The sequence below is a fragment of the Papaver somniferum genome, chromosome 6 (genome assembly GCF_003573695.1).
Source record: "Papaver somniferum cultivar HN1 chromosome 6, ASM357369v1, whole genome shotgun sequence".
NCBI lineage: Eukaryota > Viridiplantae > Streptophyta > Magnoliopsida > Ranunculales > Papaveraceae > Papaver > Papaver somniferum.
Window position 1 is genome coordinate 6,311,547 of NC_039363.1, and position 16,354 is coordinate 6,327,900.

At 35.9% G+C, this 16,354-nt stretch overlaps 1 protein-coding gene and 1 long non-coding RNA gene across 2 annotated transcripts; both read left to right on the plus strand.

The window, feature by feature from the left end:
- The first annotated feature begins 5,968 nt into the window (after positions 1–5,968).
- LOC113285375 lies at positions 5,969–8,082 on the plus strand. The gene is made up of 4 exons (XR_003328618.1): positions 5,969–6,201; positions 7,008–7,130; positions 7,255–7,321; positions 7,745–8,082. It is a non-coding gene; the product is annotated as an uncharacterized LOC113285375 (long non-coding RNA).
- Positions 8,083–14,358: 6,276 nt separating this feature from the next.
- On the plus strand, positions 14,359–16,069 carry LOC113286803 (7-deoxyloganetin glucosyltransferase-like). Its single transcript, XM_026535419.1, has 2 exons — positions 14,359–14,883; positions 14,975–16,069. The coding sequence occupies exon 2, from the start codon at positions 15,094–15,096 to the stop codon at positions 15,916–15,918; it is 825 nt and encodes a 274-aa protein (XP_026391204.1). The 5' UTR covers positions 14,359–14,883; positions 14,975–15,093; the 3' UTR covers positions 15,919–16,069.
- The last annotated feature ends 285 nt before the right edge of the window (positions 16,070–16,354 follow it).

Here is a 16,354-nt window from a genome sequence, read left to right on the forward strand (position 1 = left end):
AGCTTCTCTCCACTCCTTAGATGAGGATGAATCCCCGATCTAAGTTCCCTGTTTCTGGACGCCAAAATGTAACTACTGGAAACTCATCAGCACGCCCAAAATGATATTAACCAAGATCTAAGACATACTAAGTAATATAAACACAGAAATATTTATTGAAGAATCACCCAAAGTGACAAAGATACAAGTTCTTGAATACAAGGAAACCCTAATCTCACTCTAGGCTTATATCTCCCACTCTCCACAAAATCCGATCCCAAGGACCTCTATTTATAGGCCATCTAACCCTAATGGAACACAACTCATTTTATCTCGTCACGTTCTCGCAGTAGTGCTGTATACATCGCCCAGACCGTTTTCCAATAAATTTTTTCCCCTTCTTTCGCTAACTTCACATGGACTTGTCGGGACACCTGTCTCTTTCTTCCTCCGTAATTTATCTATCTCGTGGCTTGTCTTTTCAGCCAAGTAATCTTACTTCGTCCTTGATATCTTGTTGGATACCTCAACTTGGTGCGAGTCTCGTCGCTTCCGCACGCACTCTCTTTCTACTTCGCAAGGGCGATCAACGACGAGATAACTCTGATTTTTGAATTGACAAGTTTCTGACTGGGATCTTTTAGGGAAATTTTCTATTCCTATTTCTTCCCTTTATATCTGACACGTGGCGAACCTATTTCGCGTACCTACACAAGTTCCGCAGATATTTGTTGAATTTTTGATATTTTAAAACTCTCGTGGTTTGATAGAGTTGTATTTGCTGTGAAGCAGAGGTGGATCAAGACTTAATTTTCTGTAAACTCTTTTTTATTAGCATTTCTTGCTCAAGTTTTACAATGATACAGCAGGTCCCTCTTTATAGGCAGTGTTAGACCGACCATGCACTGTCTAGATTTTTCTGGGCTAAACTATGTTGACTGACCTTGAACAGCCTCTAGAGAATTCTGTTCTCTATGTTTATCTTGACCAACCAGTTACATTTTCATCTTTTCACACTACTACAACCGACCCAGTTTTGTCTCTAGCATTCTCGAGACATTTCTAACACTTCATATTATGGAGCCTCATTCATATTTACTCAAACTAATCTTGATTACAAAATTACCCTTTCCAACATCCCCTGTAATTTGTAATCTCCACAGAAGTTGTAGTTTTGATCATTACCCAGTTCTCCGTCTTCTTTTGCCCGTGCTTGCAGTAATTTGTTCACGTTGGCGTTTCTTCTCGCAAATATTATCTCATCTTCATTTCAATCTCATAGTCGTCTCCCTCTTTGTTTGCTGTTCCTCGACAACTTTTCTTGTGTTCTTCTTGCATCTTTTGCTAGGTTAGTAGTTTTGCAAGCGTGTTCTCCTTCCATTTTTCTTGTGTTCTTCTTGCATCTTGTGTTCTTCTTCCCTTTTTGTGTTCATCTAGCTTAGTAGTTTTGCTAGCGTCTTAGTGGGTGCTACCCACCGTCTCCTGCCATTTTTGAAGCTTGATCGTCGCGATTCAGAGGCTCCTTTCGGCTGTTTTTTCTCGTTGGGTTTTTACGAAATTTCGAACATGAAGAAGCTGCAACACGAGCATAAGAAGATAAAAATGGATCAGAAAATTGGGCGAATATCAAAACTACAACATCTATGGCGATTACAAATTACGGGGATGCTGGAATATAATTTGTAATCTGGATTAGTTTTAGTAAGTGTGAATGGCGTTTGGTCTTGATGTAAGAATAGTCTAGAGTTAACTAAGGTCGGCTAGTTAGTGTTAAAAGAGAACTAGTTGGTCTAAGTTAAAGATAGAGAACCGAATTCTTTAGAGTCTGTTCAGTCAAAATAGTTTAGTGAATAAAAATATAGAAATGTACTGGTCGATCAATTACTGTTAGAAAACTCTAGAGAGTCAGTTGAAGGCTATAAATAGCCATGGTCTATTCCATTGTAATCTTGAGCAAGAATATCAATAAATCAGTGAGTTTACTAAGCATAGTCTTACTCCATACTAGGAGCTCCGTATGAGCAATTCTAGTTCTATGTTCATATATCTCCGAAGATCATCAAATATTTAAAAAACCAACATGGTATTAGAGTTTGTTCTCGATCCATATGGGCGTAAAGCTTCCGAGATGAGAAGAGAAGAAGAAGAAATGGAGCCTAAGAAGTAAAGAGAATAAAAAATGAAGTCTAAGAAGACAAGGAGAAGTAGACATGGTATCATAGCTTAGTTTGATCTATATGGGCGTGAAGGTCCGCTGGAAATCGATGAGATGATGTGAAGATAAGGAAGACAAGAAGATGCAACCCCCAATAGAAGCTATCACCCAAGAATGTAAGAGAAACATGTAAACAGATGAAGAACAAGAAAAAAAGATGAAGTGAGATGAAGAACAAGAATATGAAGGAATACTAATGAAGTTCTAAGTATTGAAGAGAAAAATCAAAAAATAAGGAAAGTTTGCTCGTGGGTTTATACTAAGAAAAGTTGCAGAAGTTTTCAAGATGAAAATCGTCTCCATGAAATTTAAACAACAAGAAAAGAAGAAAAAAAAGTTGTGAGAGGTGCAGACGAATTGCACTTCTGCAAACAGGAAGTTGAGGGTAAGAGCATTACACAATTACTTCCTCAAACACAGAAAAAAAAATTGAGGGCAAGAGCAATAAGATTGCTCCGTCAATTGCAAATAAAAATTGGAGATGCATAAGAGCATTTCTGAAAACAAGAATTTGAGGGTAAGAGCAATAATCAGATTGCTTCCTCAGATTGAAAAAAACAAAGCAAAGAGAATTTTTTTGAGTGAAGGTGAACTTCTGAACCAACTAAGTGGTCAAGTTCATAAAAACCCGACATGAAAAAACTGCCGAACGGAGCTTCTGAATCTATACGATCAAGCTTCAAATATGGCAACTGAAATGCTAGCACACTACTAAGCTAGCAAGAAAAGAAGAAAACAGAAGACAAGAGATGGAGACAACTACTGGATAGTGAGAAGACAAGACGACGGCGTGACGAAACGCTGGACGGAAGAGGCAACTACTACGAGCAAGGGAAGCTAGAAAACTATCAGGCGAAAATTGGGTGAAGATCAAAAATCAAAGGCCATTACAAATTATTGGGGAGTGTTGGAATATGCTAATTTGTAATGTCCAAATGAAGTCCAAATGAGTTTAGGATAATCTAGTTAGTTTGATAAGTATGAACAAGGTTAAGAAAAATCTAGATCTGGAAATGTCCAGGTCTGTAAAGTCGGTCAAATAACTTATGTTAAGAGAGTCCTAGAAAGGCGGGAACTGTATCAGTTTGAATATTCTCTAGAGAAGAATTCAAGTAATTGTATGGTCGGCAACTATAACATATAAATAGGCACATCTATCATCAGTTGAAACTTGAGCAAGACTAGATTTCTTTAAACTCTCATATCTTATTGTGTTGTTGCTCAAGTTACAACTCATGATAGAAGTTCCTATAGCATGTCGACCATACAATTCCTGGAATTTTCTAGAGAACATTCAAACTGATACAGTTGCCGCTCTTCTACGACTCTCTTAACATAATTTATTTGACCGACTTCACAGACCTGGACATTTCCAGACTCTCAAGACATTTCTTTACTGTAGCCAACTCTAGATTTTTCTTAACCTTGTTCATTTGGACATTACAAATTAGCACATTCCAAATATATTCGTAATACAGTCTTTCTTTCAAATGTCGATTTATCTCGTGGAACTGAAAGACGGAAATGGTCTGTAGTTTGCAAAGTTTTTCGTGAGAAACCAATGTCAATTACGCTTGTTGTTAATCACGCTCGTCATATTTGGTCTCTGCATAAGGACTTCCAATTTCGTACTCCAGCTCCAAATATCTTTCAAATACGATTCCAGTCTAAAGATGAGTTACTAGAAATCCTCAAAAATGTTTCTTGGTCTCTTGTCGGTTATTTATTTCGTATACATCCCTGGAATCCATCGGTGGATTATAGAACCTTAAACTTTGGTATACAATATTTCTTGCTTGACTTCAAAATTTTAGTACTAGAATTTTTCGATGTGGATGTTATTTATGCTATGGGTGGTCTGGTGGGTCAGGTTCAAGCAATTGTCCCAGAAGATACTAACCCAACTGATTTTAATGTGGTGAGTGTCGGTGTTAATATTGACCTTAAAAAGACTCTTGTTCGTGAGACTCTTGCGGTTACTGCGGGTTATGTTCAGTGGATTCCTTTATTCTATCACAAACAGCCTCATAATATATGCCTTTCGTGCTTCATTATTGATCATGTTGAAGCTGAATGTGCTGAAAGACTGCTGAACTTAATGAACGAGCTCGTAGCATTTATAAATTTGGTAGGCATGGTGCTGAAGTTGCACCTAATGCTCCTGATACTGATGATGATCCTGATTTTGGCGACGCTGCTCTTATTCGCTTACCACCTCGCTATCGTAGACAACGGACTCATAAGCAGGTTTTGTTAAACCAGATGAGGGGTCACTTGGTTAGTTCTTTCTCAGTCACTAATTCTGTTACCTGAACTGAAAGGTTATCTCTTCGTAAGTACAAACACACTCGTAATCAAGCCGCTCTCTCTCGACAAGATTCAAGTTCTTTCATCAACCAACCTATGTAAGAGGATAATATTCAGGAGCCAGATATTAATGATCAATGTGGCCTAAAGCATGCTAATAAGTCGGTTAAGTTCGATCAGATGATGATGATGCAGCATACATCTTCTCAACCAGCTGTTGGGGATTGGGACAAATTTCTTCCTTCGACTGCCAGCAACACCATGAGTTATCTGGCAGGCTGGATTGATCAGGTCCAGTTCTTATCTTCTACTCCTCTTTGGTTTTCCTAATGTTTTTGTTCTGATTTTTCATTCACGTCTTTGCTTTACTTCATTCATTTCTTTACTTTTTATTTTATCTAGGTCTCTTTGTATTATGAGGAAATGTCAAGGGTTTGGTCCTAAGCTGACTCGAGATCATATTTCTACTTGCATCTTTAACTATCAGTCTGACATTCTCTTTTTGTGGTATACTAAGTCGACAAATTAGAAAGTTCAATCTCTTTTCTCTTCCTTGAATTATCCGAATCTGTGGTGTTTCAACAATCGAGGCAGAGCAGGGGGATTGCATTATTACTCTGGAAAGATGGGTTTCAACTTGAGCTCATGCACTATACTTCGTCAATGGTGAATGTCATTATCCATTCGAGTCCAGCTAATAGTGAATGGGTTCTCACATGTCTATATAACTCTACTTATACTGATGAGAGACAACAACAATGGAAGTTGATCAAAGATATGGGAGATCATATGGATTTAACTAGGGTAATTATGAGAGATTTCAATTCTACTCTTTACAGTAATGAGAGCCAAAGTTACACCATACACACTGCTCCCTTCAGGCCAGTTGGAAACTTTACAAAGTTAGTAGGAGAAAACCCATGATATGGTAGATAATCCTATATGCAATTTTCTGGGAGATATTATTTGAAGGAGAGGAACAACAGGATTTACGGGGGAAGAGTCAAGCCAGTAGAGGACATTAAGATGTTTGTGAAACATAATATATGACTCTGGAGTTCGCCGAAGGAAATCTTAAAGGATTACATTGTCAACCAAATCTTGTTTCAATCTTACTATAACGGAAATGATATTCATCTATCTACTTACAGCTCTATTCACCACTCAAATGCTAGGTGTTGCAAAAATAGTGGTCAGGAATGTTCAGTCAGGACCCACCACAAGAAAAAATGGTTCATCATTTGAGAAATGGAGAGTTTAGATGTTGTTGAGCTGTGAGTAGAGTGGTGTTTTGTGTTCTGAATAGCATCACCGTAATAAAGAAAAGGGGTTTTGTTGGTGGTCATGTGTACTTGATAAGACCAAATTACCCTTCATCTTTTACATATCTCTCTTCTCCTATCCTTATAATTTCGATGAAACTCTAAAACACGAAGCTCTCTTTATTGCACTGCATACCACCAGCGTTGTCATCATTGTGGCCAGCACAACGACCACCACCACCACTGTCGCAGCATCACCAACTACCATAACTAGAAGTACCACTAAATTACGTTATTCCCAATCAAAATCCATACTCCCTTGCTTAGATTCTGATAATCATTCCTTCACCACCAACACCATCACCACCATTGGAACCAGCAGCATGAACCTCCGCCAGCACCTACTGTCATTCATCTCTACCGTAATCATTATTTGAGGTACACATTTTTCTCCAATTTCAATTTTGACTTTCGATTTTTCCAATTTTCAGTACCGAATTCGAATTTTGATTTTCCCAATTTTGAATTCGAATTATCGTTTTCCCAATTTTGAGTGTTACATTACTCTGTGTTTCGATTCCAACTGGAACAGTACCAACTGGATTTCAATTTAATGAAGAACATGCGAGATCAACTGCAGGTCCTTCAAGTTTGGGCTAAACAAAAACGTAGTATGATGTTACTGAAATTTAAAGAAAGCACATTTACAAAGCTTCAATAAACTGATTGTAAAGTTTGGGGGTTCAATTTCCACTGTGTAAAATACAACTTCCTTTACTGAACTTCAAGTATTTGACAAAATACCCCAGTGAAAAAATTCTAACTAAAACTATTCATTTGGGGATTAAATGTTCACTTCAATATGCTATATCGGTTAATTTGTATATCAAACTGGGGGTTCAAGTCTAACATTGTGATTGAATGATTGGTCAAGTGTATGGTTCTTATTCTTCTTCATAGAAATAAGAGGTAGTTCTTCAAGATTTCAAATGTTGATGAAACTGTCAGTACACTATATGCTGTATATTGGTTACCGACTAAATCATTTCAGTTCCTTTTTCAATTTTGGTATCTTGCTTACCAACATCGAATCAAATGAATATTATGTGCTTCAGAGTAATCCTTCATTAACTTAAGTAGTTAGCCTTGGTGTAACTGTTGTGTATTATAACACTGTATGGTCGTGTATTGTTACAAATGCAACCAGGAGTACATTAGTGATCAGTCCATATTTTTGTTTGCAGGGAAAAATGGTAGCAAAGATGTTTTGGACAAGCTGGGCACAAATAGACTAAATGCTCATCTCAAAGAACCCATGCTGGGCCTCACATGTGGTTGATGGAAGTTAAATATCACAAGCGAATGAGGTGATCTTGGCTGAAAAGATGGTGTTTTATGAACGTGCAAACCAACAGTTAGTTTTTTTTTTTTTTGCCGTTGAATAACCTACTTTATGCTTTACAAATTGACTGTTCAATGTCAATTTTGTAGGTTGCGAGATTATCTTGCAAGTCCCACCGTGCCCAAATGTTAAGTTGAATGAGAAAACAGTTTGAAGGTAACTACACTTTATAATTTTAAGAAATATGGTTTTTATAGATACCTGTTACAATGTAAATGTAGGTCAAACAAATCAAAAGTTAAAAAAAAGATAGGGGTTAAAATAGCTTTTAGAGATTGAATGATGGGACAAAGAAAATCTTGACCCCTGAAGTGTATGTGGATATTTCTCTTCTTTACTCCAATAATCGTTATATGGATTATTTTTGGGCAATTTGTTTTCTTTCCTTTTAGATGCTATTCAGAACTTGAATATGTTTTTCTTTTCTATTGAACGGAATAACTGATATTACTGCTGCAGAAGAGAATAGTGGATGCAGGATCGTGTAGTAGTACCTGATCATAAGACTTGATTAGCCAAGGGATAAAATGATTTGTTTGTTCATCTAATTGTTAACTTACATTTGTATCATTCTTTCAGAAATTTAAGCAATGAAGCAAGCTCGACTTCGGCAGTGGATTGATACCACAACGGATGGCTGTCAATAATCTTGCTCGCTTTCGACAGTTGCTTCTTTTTTCTATTTTTTATACTGACGAGTTCCGAACTCAGGTCAGTGGTGTCATCACCCAATAACTTTGACAGTTAATTGATACCACAACGGATAGTAGTCAACAATCCAGTCTCTATTGAAGCTGTAGAATAATTTATGTGAATGATTACTTTAAATTGAGACGTTATTGAATGAAAAATTTGATTCCTAGGTCTTAATGTTTATCAGTGTGGAACAAGTAAATGCAATGAGATTGTTTTTTTTTCGGAACTGCTTATATGCGTCGTATGTGCCTGCGTTTATGTTTTACAAATTATTTAACAGAACAGCAGGCAACAACGCGCAATCTTCGGTTCAAGCGACAGGAATGTGACATATGTGATCTATTTTTTTTTTTTTTTTTGCACTTTGTAAATCTAGGTCTATTTTGACATCAATCCAGGCCTACTCAAGAAGACGAACAATTTAGATCTATCTTCGAAGAAACATTGGAACATGACACGGAAGAAAAAAAAAAAAAAAACCCAGGAAGCCCCAAATTTAAAGTTATTCGTTAGTATAACATTTATCCCAACTCGGATCTATATTGTTAGACTTTTTTTATTTTATTTTTAATACAAAAGGAAATATATTGAATTGAAAAAATTATAAATCATTATCCCTCTAGATACATTGTGTTATCCAAACCCGAATATTGTTTGACCATTCTTATGTTGAAACACTAGCTATACCATGTTTAGACAGCGAGTGAGCAACTTTATTATATTTGCATCCCTATGCACATGTGTGCATTTCCAAGTTACAAAGGAACTCAAAACATGCATATCGTTAGACTAGATCTAACCATAGTTTTCTTTATACCTGAATATGATAATTGCATACAATCTTAACATAATTTTTTGATCTCTTTTGTTTTGTCAATTTCGATTAAGTATAATCTATCCACAATCTCATTTGTAGAATTCTTTTTTCCTTTTTTTCTGTTTTGTTTGTAATGGGTGGGAGAATACGATCTCATCGGTCATCATCCCTCAGATAATTGTATTCCCATAGATTTACAGATAACCTCTTTCTTACTCCTCCTTTACTTGAGGGGTAAGAAATTATTTGCAATGGAGTTACAAAACTATATCCTTTCTCCAAAAGGATATGTTAAAAGGGGTCTAATGGACCTTTATCATCTCATTTAACTAGTCGGACCAGTTGATTTATTAATAGGAACTAACTTTTCTTCTCGGTATCCGAAAATATAAAATAACATTTCTTAATCAACAATACTTAAATTCTAGCGATTTTAATTAACATTTTTACACTTCAAAGCCATTCTTCATATACACATTTGACTGGCACATTTATTCAATTTACTCCAACATATTAGCTGCTTTATATAACATCTAATTATCCAAAGTGATGGATCCAATTTCCCAATACAATCGACAAAACCTGTTCGGTAGGGCTGTCAATGGATAAAAATCCGTCGGATATTGGCAATACCGATAAGGTTAAGGTTAAGGGTTATCGGATATCCGGTATCCGATAATATCCGTCGGAATTCAAAAATTCAATATCGATAAGGTTAAGGATAAGCTATCGGATATCAGATATTATTCCGTTAATTTCCGTTATCTACTCATGATACAAAAAACTTCCAATAATTTCCGATAATTTCCGTTAATATTCAATAATTTCCGATAGTTTCCGTTAATATTCGATAATTTCCGATATTTACTTAGGAAAGACGTAATCAAATGGCTAAAGAGTAAACCTAAAGAGTATTAGGTATCGAAAATTTCCGAAAATTTTATGATATAGTTATACACTAACGGTATCGGATATTAACCTAACGGAAACTCCCTTAACCGATACCGTTATGTTAATAAACGGATATCCGTTACGTTAAGGTTATCGGATATCGGATAGCCGTTATGTCGGATATTAACCTAACGGAATCCGGATATTCGGAAACGGATACCGGATATCGAATATCCATTGACAGCCCTACTGTTCGGGTTACTTAGAAAACACTTGCAAATCATAGGATAATACACACTCAAAAAGATAAATAGCTTATAAAAAACGATTTTTTTGTCTCTTTGAGTAATAATTGCTGAACAATCATGCGAACAACAGAAAAGCAATAAAGAACTCAATGTTTTTAGTTTCTCGTGGAAATATAGTGTGATCTTTTATCTCACATTTATCAGATGATAAATAGTGAATAAAATGTGATCCTCCATATTTTCATCGTGCATGAATATTCTCGCGTGTCACCTGGGTGACTCGGGTTCGATCATCGACAACGACGTTTTGACTCACCCTTTTATATAGACCAAGAGCTTCCAATTGATTTGAAACTGACATTTATATATTAGTGTATAATTATTTTTTTCGATCGATAAAGAAATAAAAGTAAAAACAAAAAAGATTTTTATGAAGTTTATAAAAATAAAAAATAATTCTATGAAGTTTATTTTCCATGCTTGAGTGAGATATCGACCGGATAAGAAAGATTTCTCTTCTTCTCAGTTGTAGAGATTCATTTGATTGATATACATGTTGGTTAGATAAATTTAATGATGCCATGCTGATAATCCACAATTGATGCAATTCAAAAAACGTTAGATGTAGGAAAATTAGCATATAAAATATTTGAAACCAACATAAATAATAAGGATCTTTCCAAAGATTAAGATCATGATTTATCAAGATAATGAGTGTTGTTACATACCTGATTAGCACCAGGAGAGAGAGGCTAAGAACAACAAAAAATTCAACAACTATTGAGAATGAAGTACTCTCTTCTCTTTCGAAGTCTGCCATATGTGGGATACGTATGGAAAGGTACGATGAGAAGAGGGACTCCCCTCCGTTATAAAATTCTCCAATCCTTACCCATTACCAGAATCTAGAGATTTAGGGAACAACACCAATCATATAAGAAATAACCAGAATTATTTCTTGCTAAGAACCTGTATCCCGATATACCTGGATTCCCTCTTGAAGCACCATCACAACAAAAAAAGATCTCATCAGTATTGGGATGCTTGAAGTATAATACGATCACTCTAAGATTTTGAATCTGCCTGTAAGAGATGTTAAAAACCTGAAGAAAGTTCTGATTATAATCATAATATCCCTTCAATCTTCTTTCACACGCACATGAATTATTCTTAAGATTTTACTCCTGATTTTTTCTTTTTCTGGTTTCTCATCCTCAAAGCATATAAGATTCCTCAAGAACCATAACTCTACCATAAAATCGAAGGATGCGACATACCAGATTTCTTGTACCATATGACTTTTAGCTTTACCCATATTCAGAACATATTCAAAAGCATATGGATTTAAGAAATGAAAAATACCTCGTAACCAAGATCGGATCTGATTGAAGTCATAAGTCCACAAATTATGCTCTACATAATCCAGCTCTTTATGACACAAATAACATCTAGATTCCATAAGAAAACTTTTTATTTATTTATTTTCATCAGTAAAACAAGCATTTCTATTCATTTTCCAAATATTACTTGAAACAGTGGGATGAACTGCATTCTTCAATATCTTCCTGAACCAATTCAGTTTGGGCATATGCTTTCTGACACTGTCCATAACAAAACTAATTGATAAAGAATCAGTCTGACTTGCATCGTCCTAGGTATCTCTATCATTTTGAATAAGTGGAATCTCAACAGTAATGAAAATTTGAAGCATATCTACAAAAGTTACCCATTGATTATTTTGTAAGTGATGGGTGGCAGTTATTTCACCAATTTTAAAGTCTTATTTACCCTAAATCATGAGGAGGGTAAATAATTCGACGATCCTGAAAACAATATCATAATCCTAAACCGGACTCGACGAACCTGAAAGCGGTGTAACGATTCTGGATAAGGCTTGACAAATCTGAAAAGTATTGTAGAAGGTTAATTTCTCACCAACTAAATAGTACCCCGACATGAAACCTTGGCGAAACAAACCTAATCTGAGCCCAACATGGCAACGCGCAAAGGTTAAACAAGTAAACTATAATGAGACTTAATCAAGATGGATGGAAAAGTTAATAGTAGGGGTATATTTGAAAGGGAAAAACACATGGATGGATACATTTATCTTTCAAATTGAAATATAGAGGTATATCTGTTTATTTCGAATCTTTTGATCCATTGAGCAAATTCGCATAGCTAAAAGTCATTTCTATATTTGAAAGTTGAAAAAATTGAAAGTTGGCTAGAAGTAACTTCCCCAGAAAATAGAAAATGGATATTGGCTTCAACTAGGTTTAGAACTTTGACTTTTAGAGTTTGTGGTCTCGACAATTGAGGCTATGAAAATAAACATACCGAGTTCTGCAGGAGAGTTTTCCATATGGATGTTTTATTGCAACAATTTAACATTATGCAATGGAATCCTAATTAGGAGTTTCCTCTATTGATGTCCTTCAATGGCTTTATGCTTTGTTGTTATTGTTCATTTCTTTTTCCTGGATGGTAATGGCAGTAAAAGCTATTTAGTTCGATTGGAATTTTTACGCTATATTGTATTTCGTTTCAGTGTGCACATGTTTTCGCGACAGGTTGGTGAACATTTCTTATTGAGCTCTTAACGTTATAGTAGTTAGAATATGCGTACTGTTAGAAAATTACAAGTCATTTCTATATTTGATGCCATAATCTGATAATCAGGTAAACTTACGGAGCTTTGAATTTGTAGAAATGTTGTGTCAAGTTTATGTCTACAATGGATTCTTCTGGGGCCTAAAACTAGAAGCTAGACAGTACCAAGAAGGGAGAAGTTATTTTATGATACTTTTTCTATCGATAGAAAAAAATCGATGACGAGGTTCGACCGTAAGTTATTTGCATCATCATCGCTCAATGATTTTACTGATATTCAGCCATTTTCATTAATTTGGATGTTCTATTGGATTTATTTACATGGTTGAAAGAAGATTTTCACAACCACTATGTTTTGTTTTGGTTTACCTGAAAATAAAAAATGGAGAAGAAGATTATGTGTTAAGATAGCAGCAATTAATCTTCCCTTGATCACTATAGTCCCGCACAAAATGGAGTTTGCATCCGCTTGCCACTTCAGAGTCACATAACTTCCATGTTGAACCTCGCAAAAATTCGTCAATTCAGAGGTATTCATATAACATTTGTCAACACAAAATTTAACCATCAATGTTTACTAAATTCGAGGGGACTACATTCAAAGAAAGATTTATATCTGGTTTTCGTTTCGAAACAATTTCTGACGGCCTTCCACCACCAACCGATTCAAATGCTACCCAAGATATCTGGCAATCAAAAAAATAGTAACTCGTGACATACTACGGAAGACTGATCATAATTTTGAGTATCATCAATTTGTTACCGACCAATGGTAATGCTCATTACTCTATTTCTATACAACCTTAGCAAGTATAAAATGTGCAAAATGTAATTTTTGAAGTATAAAAATGCTTCAAAATATATTCGAAGATCTCGCCGATCGAGTTTCTCCGCCAGATAAAATTTTTCCCGGTATTAAAAGTACAGACAAAGACTAGAAACACTATAATACCATTAAATATCCTCTAATTGCCCCGGAAAACCTTAGAACCAGACAGGCGGAAAACCCAAACTACAAACTTACTTAACACTTGAATTTACTTTTTAAGTTTAATAATTGATGGATGAAAAACAAATGAAAATATTAACTCAAATTCAGCTGGCACAGACTTTGAAAGATGTACTATTATAAAACAGTTGAGGATTTAACTCTTGGATAGTGACTGTAGTACTATATGTGAGTAGGGCATAAGAATAAAGACCCGTTGCTTCCTGCAGCTGTCAAAAATAACGCATACACAACTATATATCTTCTGATGCGACCACACTGGATTTGTTTCCGGAAAGCAAAATGTTTTACTGATCAACTAAATTGTACTCAAAATTCTTTTGGACGGAGAAAGAGGATTAAACAAACTACTGAGAGGAGAGGATGCCGAGTATTAGAAGCACAACAAACGAGAAGAATATGCTTGCAACAGGAAGAAACTAATGAAATGAATGAGCTAGAAGTCCGAGATGAAATGTACACAGTACAATCCTATTACAGAAAGCAATCACTCATTGAACGATTCTTTCTGATCCCACTTAACATTCTTGATACAGAAGAAACCATTAACAAATCTCAAACTTCAGTATTTAAATGTTTTGAATACCTGACTACCCGTCTTAAGCCTACAGTTCTGAACTCTTAAAAGTGGTGCAAGGCAATATAAATCAAGTGTCCGACTCATAAATCAATAAGAGAGTTCTCAGACGAACCAAAAAAACAAATTATGTAGTCCTTTTTGCTTCAAGTCAATTGCAATAAGAGTTCTCATACTTGGAAAACTTGCAAAAAAAAAAGAAAGAAAAATGCTGAGATTTGACTCAAAAGTCCAAGGTCAAAAGTGGTTGGCGCATTAGCACAACGCACATTTGTTAATAATGACTCTACGTAATGATCCACTGACTATAATATCTTCTTTCAGCTTTGTTTCTTTCTGGCTTAACCTCTTATTCCTTTTTCAACATATTCCCAATTTTCTTCATGAAAATATACTCTTAATTAGTTTTCATTAATTTGGATGTTCTGTCAGTTGGACCTGTTTACACGTTTGAAAGGTATTCAAAACCACTAGCTAATTTGGTCTACCTGATATATACAAATGAAGAAGATTCATGAGTTAAGATAGCACCCATCTTCCTTTGATCACCAAAAATCACACACAAAATGGGGAGGAAGATTCATGTGGTTCATTCCCTTCCCACTTCAGAGTCACATAACTTCCATGATGAAGCTAGCAAAAATCCTTCATTTCAGAGGCGTTCATGTAACCTTTGTCAACACAGAATTCAACCACCAACGTTTACTCAATTCAAGGGGGCCAGATTCTATGAAAGGCTTACCTGATTTTCGGTTCGAAACAATCCCTGACGGTCTTCCACCACCAACGGATTCAAATGCCACCCAAGATGTCATACCACTCTGCACTTTCCTGATCTCATCCAAAGAGGCTTTTTTCCACTCCAAGGTAAACAGAAATGACATATATTTCAATTTATGTCTACTTATACTGCATCGTATGCTCTTTTGACCTTCTCTACATATTGTTTGTATTACAGATGAGAGTTACCGAACAAACGGATATCTAGACACACCAATTGATTGTATACCCGGTGTAAAGGATATAAGGTTTCAAGATTTACCAAGCAATGTTCGGACTACCGATCCTAATGATCCCATGGTAGAATTTTTAATGCAAGAAGCTGGAAGAAGTTACGACGCTACAGCCTTGATTTTCAATACCTTCGATGCCCTGGAGATGGAGGTTTTGGATGCACTCAAGTCTCAGTTGCCACTGCCACCTATTTACACCGTTGGCCCTCTTCATTTACTCCTCAATCAGATTCCATTAAGTGAGTCGCAATCTCTTGGATCAAATTTGTGGATAGAGGATACCAAGTGTCTAGAATGGCTTGATTCCAAAAAGCCTAACTCAGTCGTGTATGTGAATTTCGGCAGCATCACTGTTATGACACCTCAACAACTCGTTGAATTCGCATGGGGACTAGCAAACAGTAAGCATAATTTCTTATGGATCATAAGACCTGATCTAGTAGTTGGAGAGTCAGCTACTTTGCCACCTGGATTTGCAGAAAAAATTAAGGAAAGAGGACTTCTAGCAAATTGGTACCCGCAAGAAGATGTTTTAAATCATGCATCAATAGGTGGATTCCTGACACACTGTGGTTGGAACTCAATTCTTGAAAGCTTGAGTTGTGGAATTCCTATGATCTGTTGGCCGTTTTTCGCAGACCAGCAAATAAATTGCAGGTACTTATGTAAGCACTGGGAAGTCGGTATGGAGATCGATAACAATGTGAAGCGAGATGAAGTTGAGAGGTCAGTTAGGGAGTTAATGGAAGGAGAGAAAGGTAAAATAAACATGAAGGAAAGAGCTATGGAGTGGAAGTTGAAAGCGGAAGAGGCAACTTTACCAGGTGGTTCCTCTTATGTTACTATAGACAAGATCGTCAGCGAAATGTTTGGCAGCAAAACTACATGATTGTTGAGTATTTTTACATTCACAGTTTTTATTGGGGCTCAGGTGGAGAGCACAATCATGCAACTTGCTTATTGAGTATTTTTACATTCACCATTCTGGTAAAATTTTACTGGAAAAACTAAAAGTCTAAATAGATAATAAATATGTAATTATTACCTTCATACTATATGAATCTTAAATTTGTGATTGAAGTCTCTTAATAAGGATTTGTGTTTTGAAGCCCAATTCTTGCGGTTGACATTGCCGTAACAAAAACTCCATCTTGCCGCCTACTTCAAAGCTTGCAAAGTTTGCTGTTTCAGAAATTGCACCTATAAATCTTGGCAGCATAAAATGGCCTATCGCCAGCCAAAAATGCGCCTAAGTTGATGTTTACAGCGTATAAAAGGCCTTGCAAATTGCAACGGCATAACATTATGGGCTATAAAACGGTTAA

Bases quoted from the DNA above. Each gene is read 5' to 3' on its own strand.
- LOC113286803 (XM_026535419.1), top strand. From the start codon at position 15,094: ATGGTAGAATTTTTAATGCAAGAAGCTGGAAGAAGTTACGACGCTACA.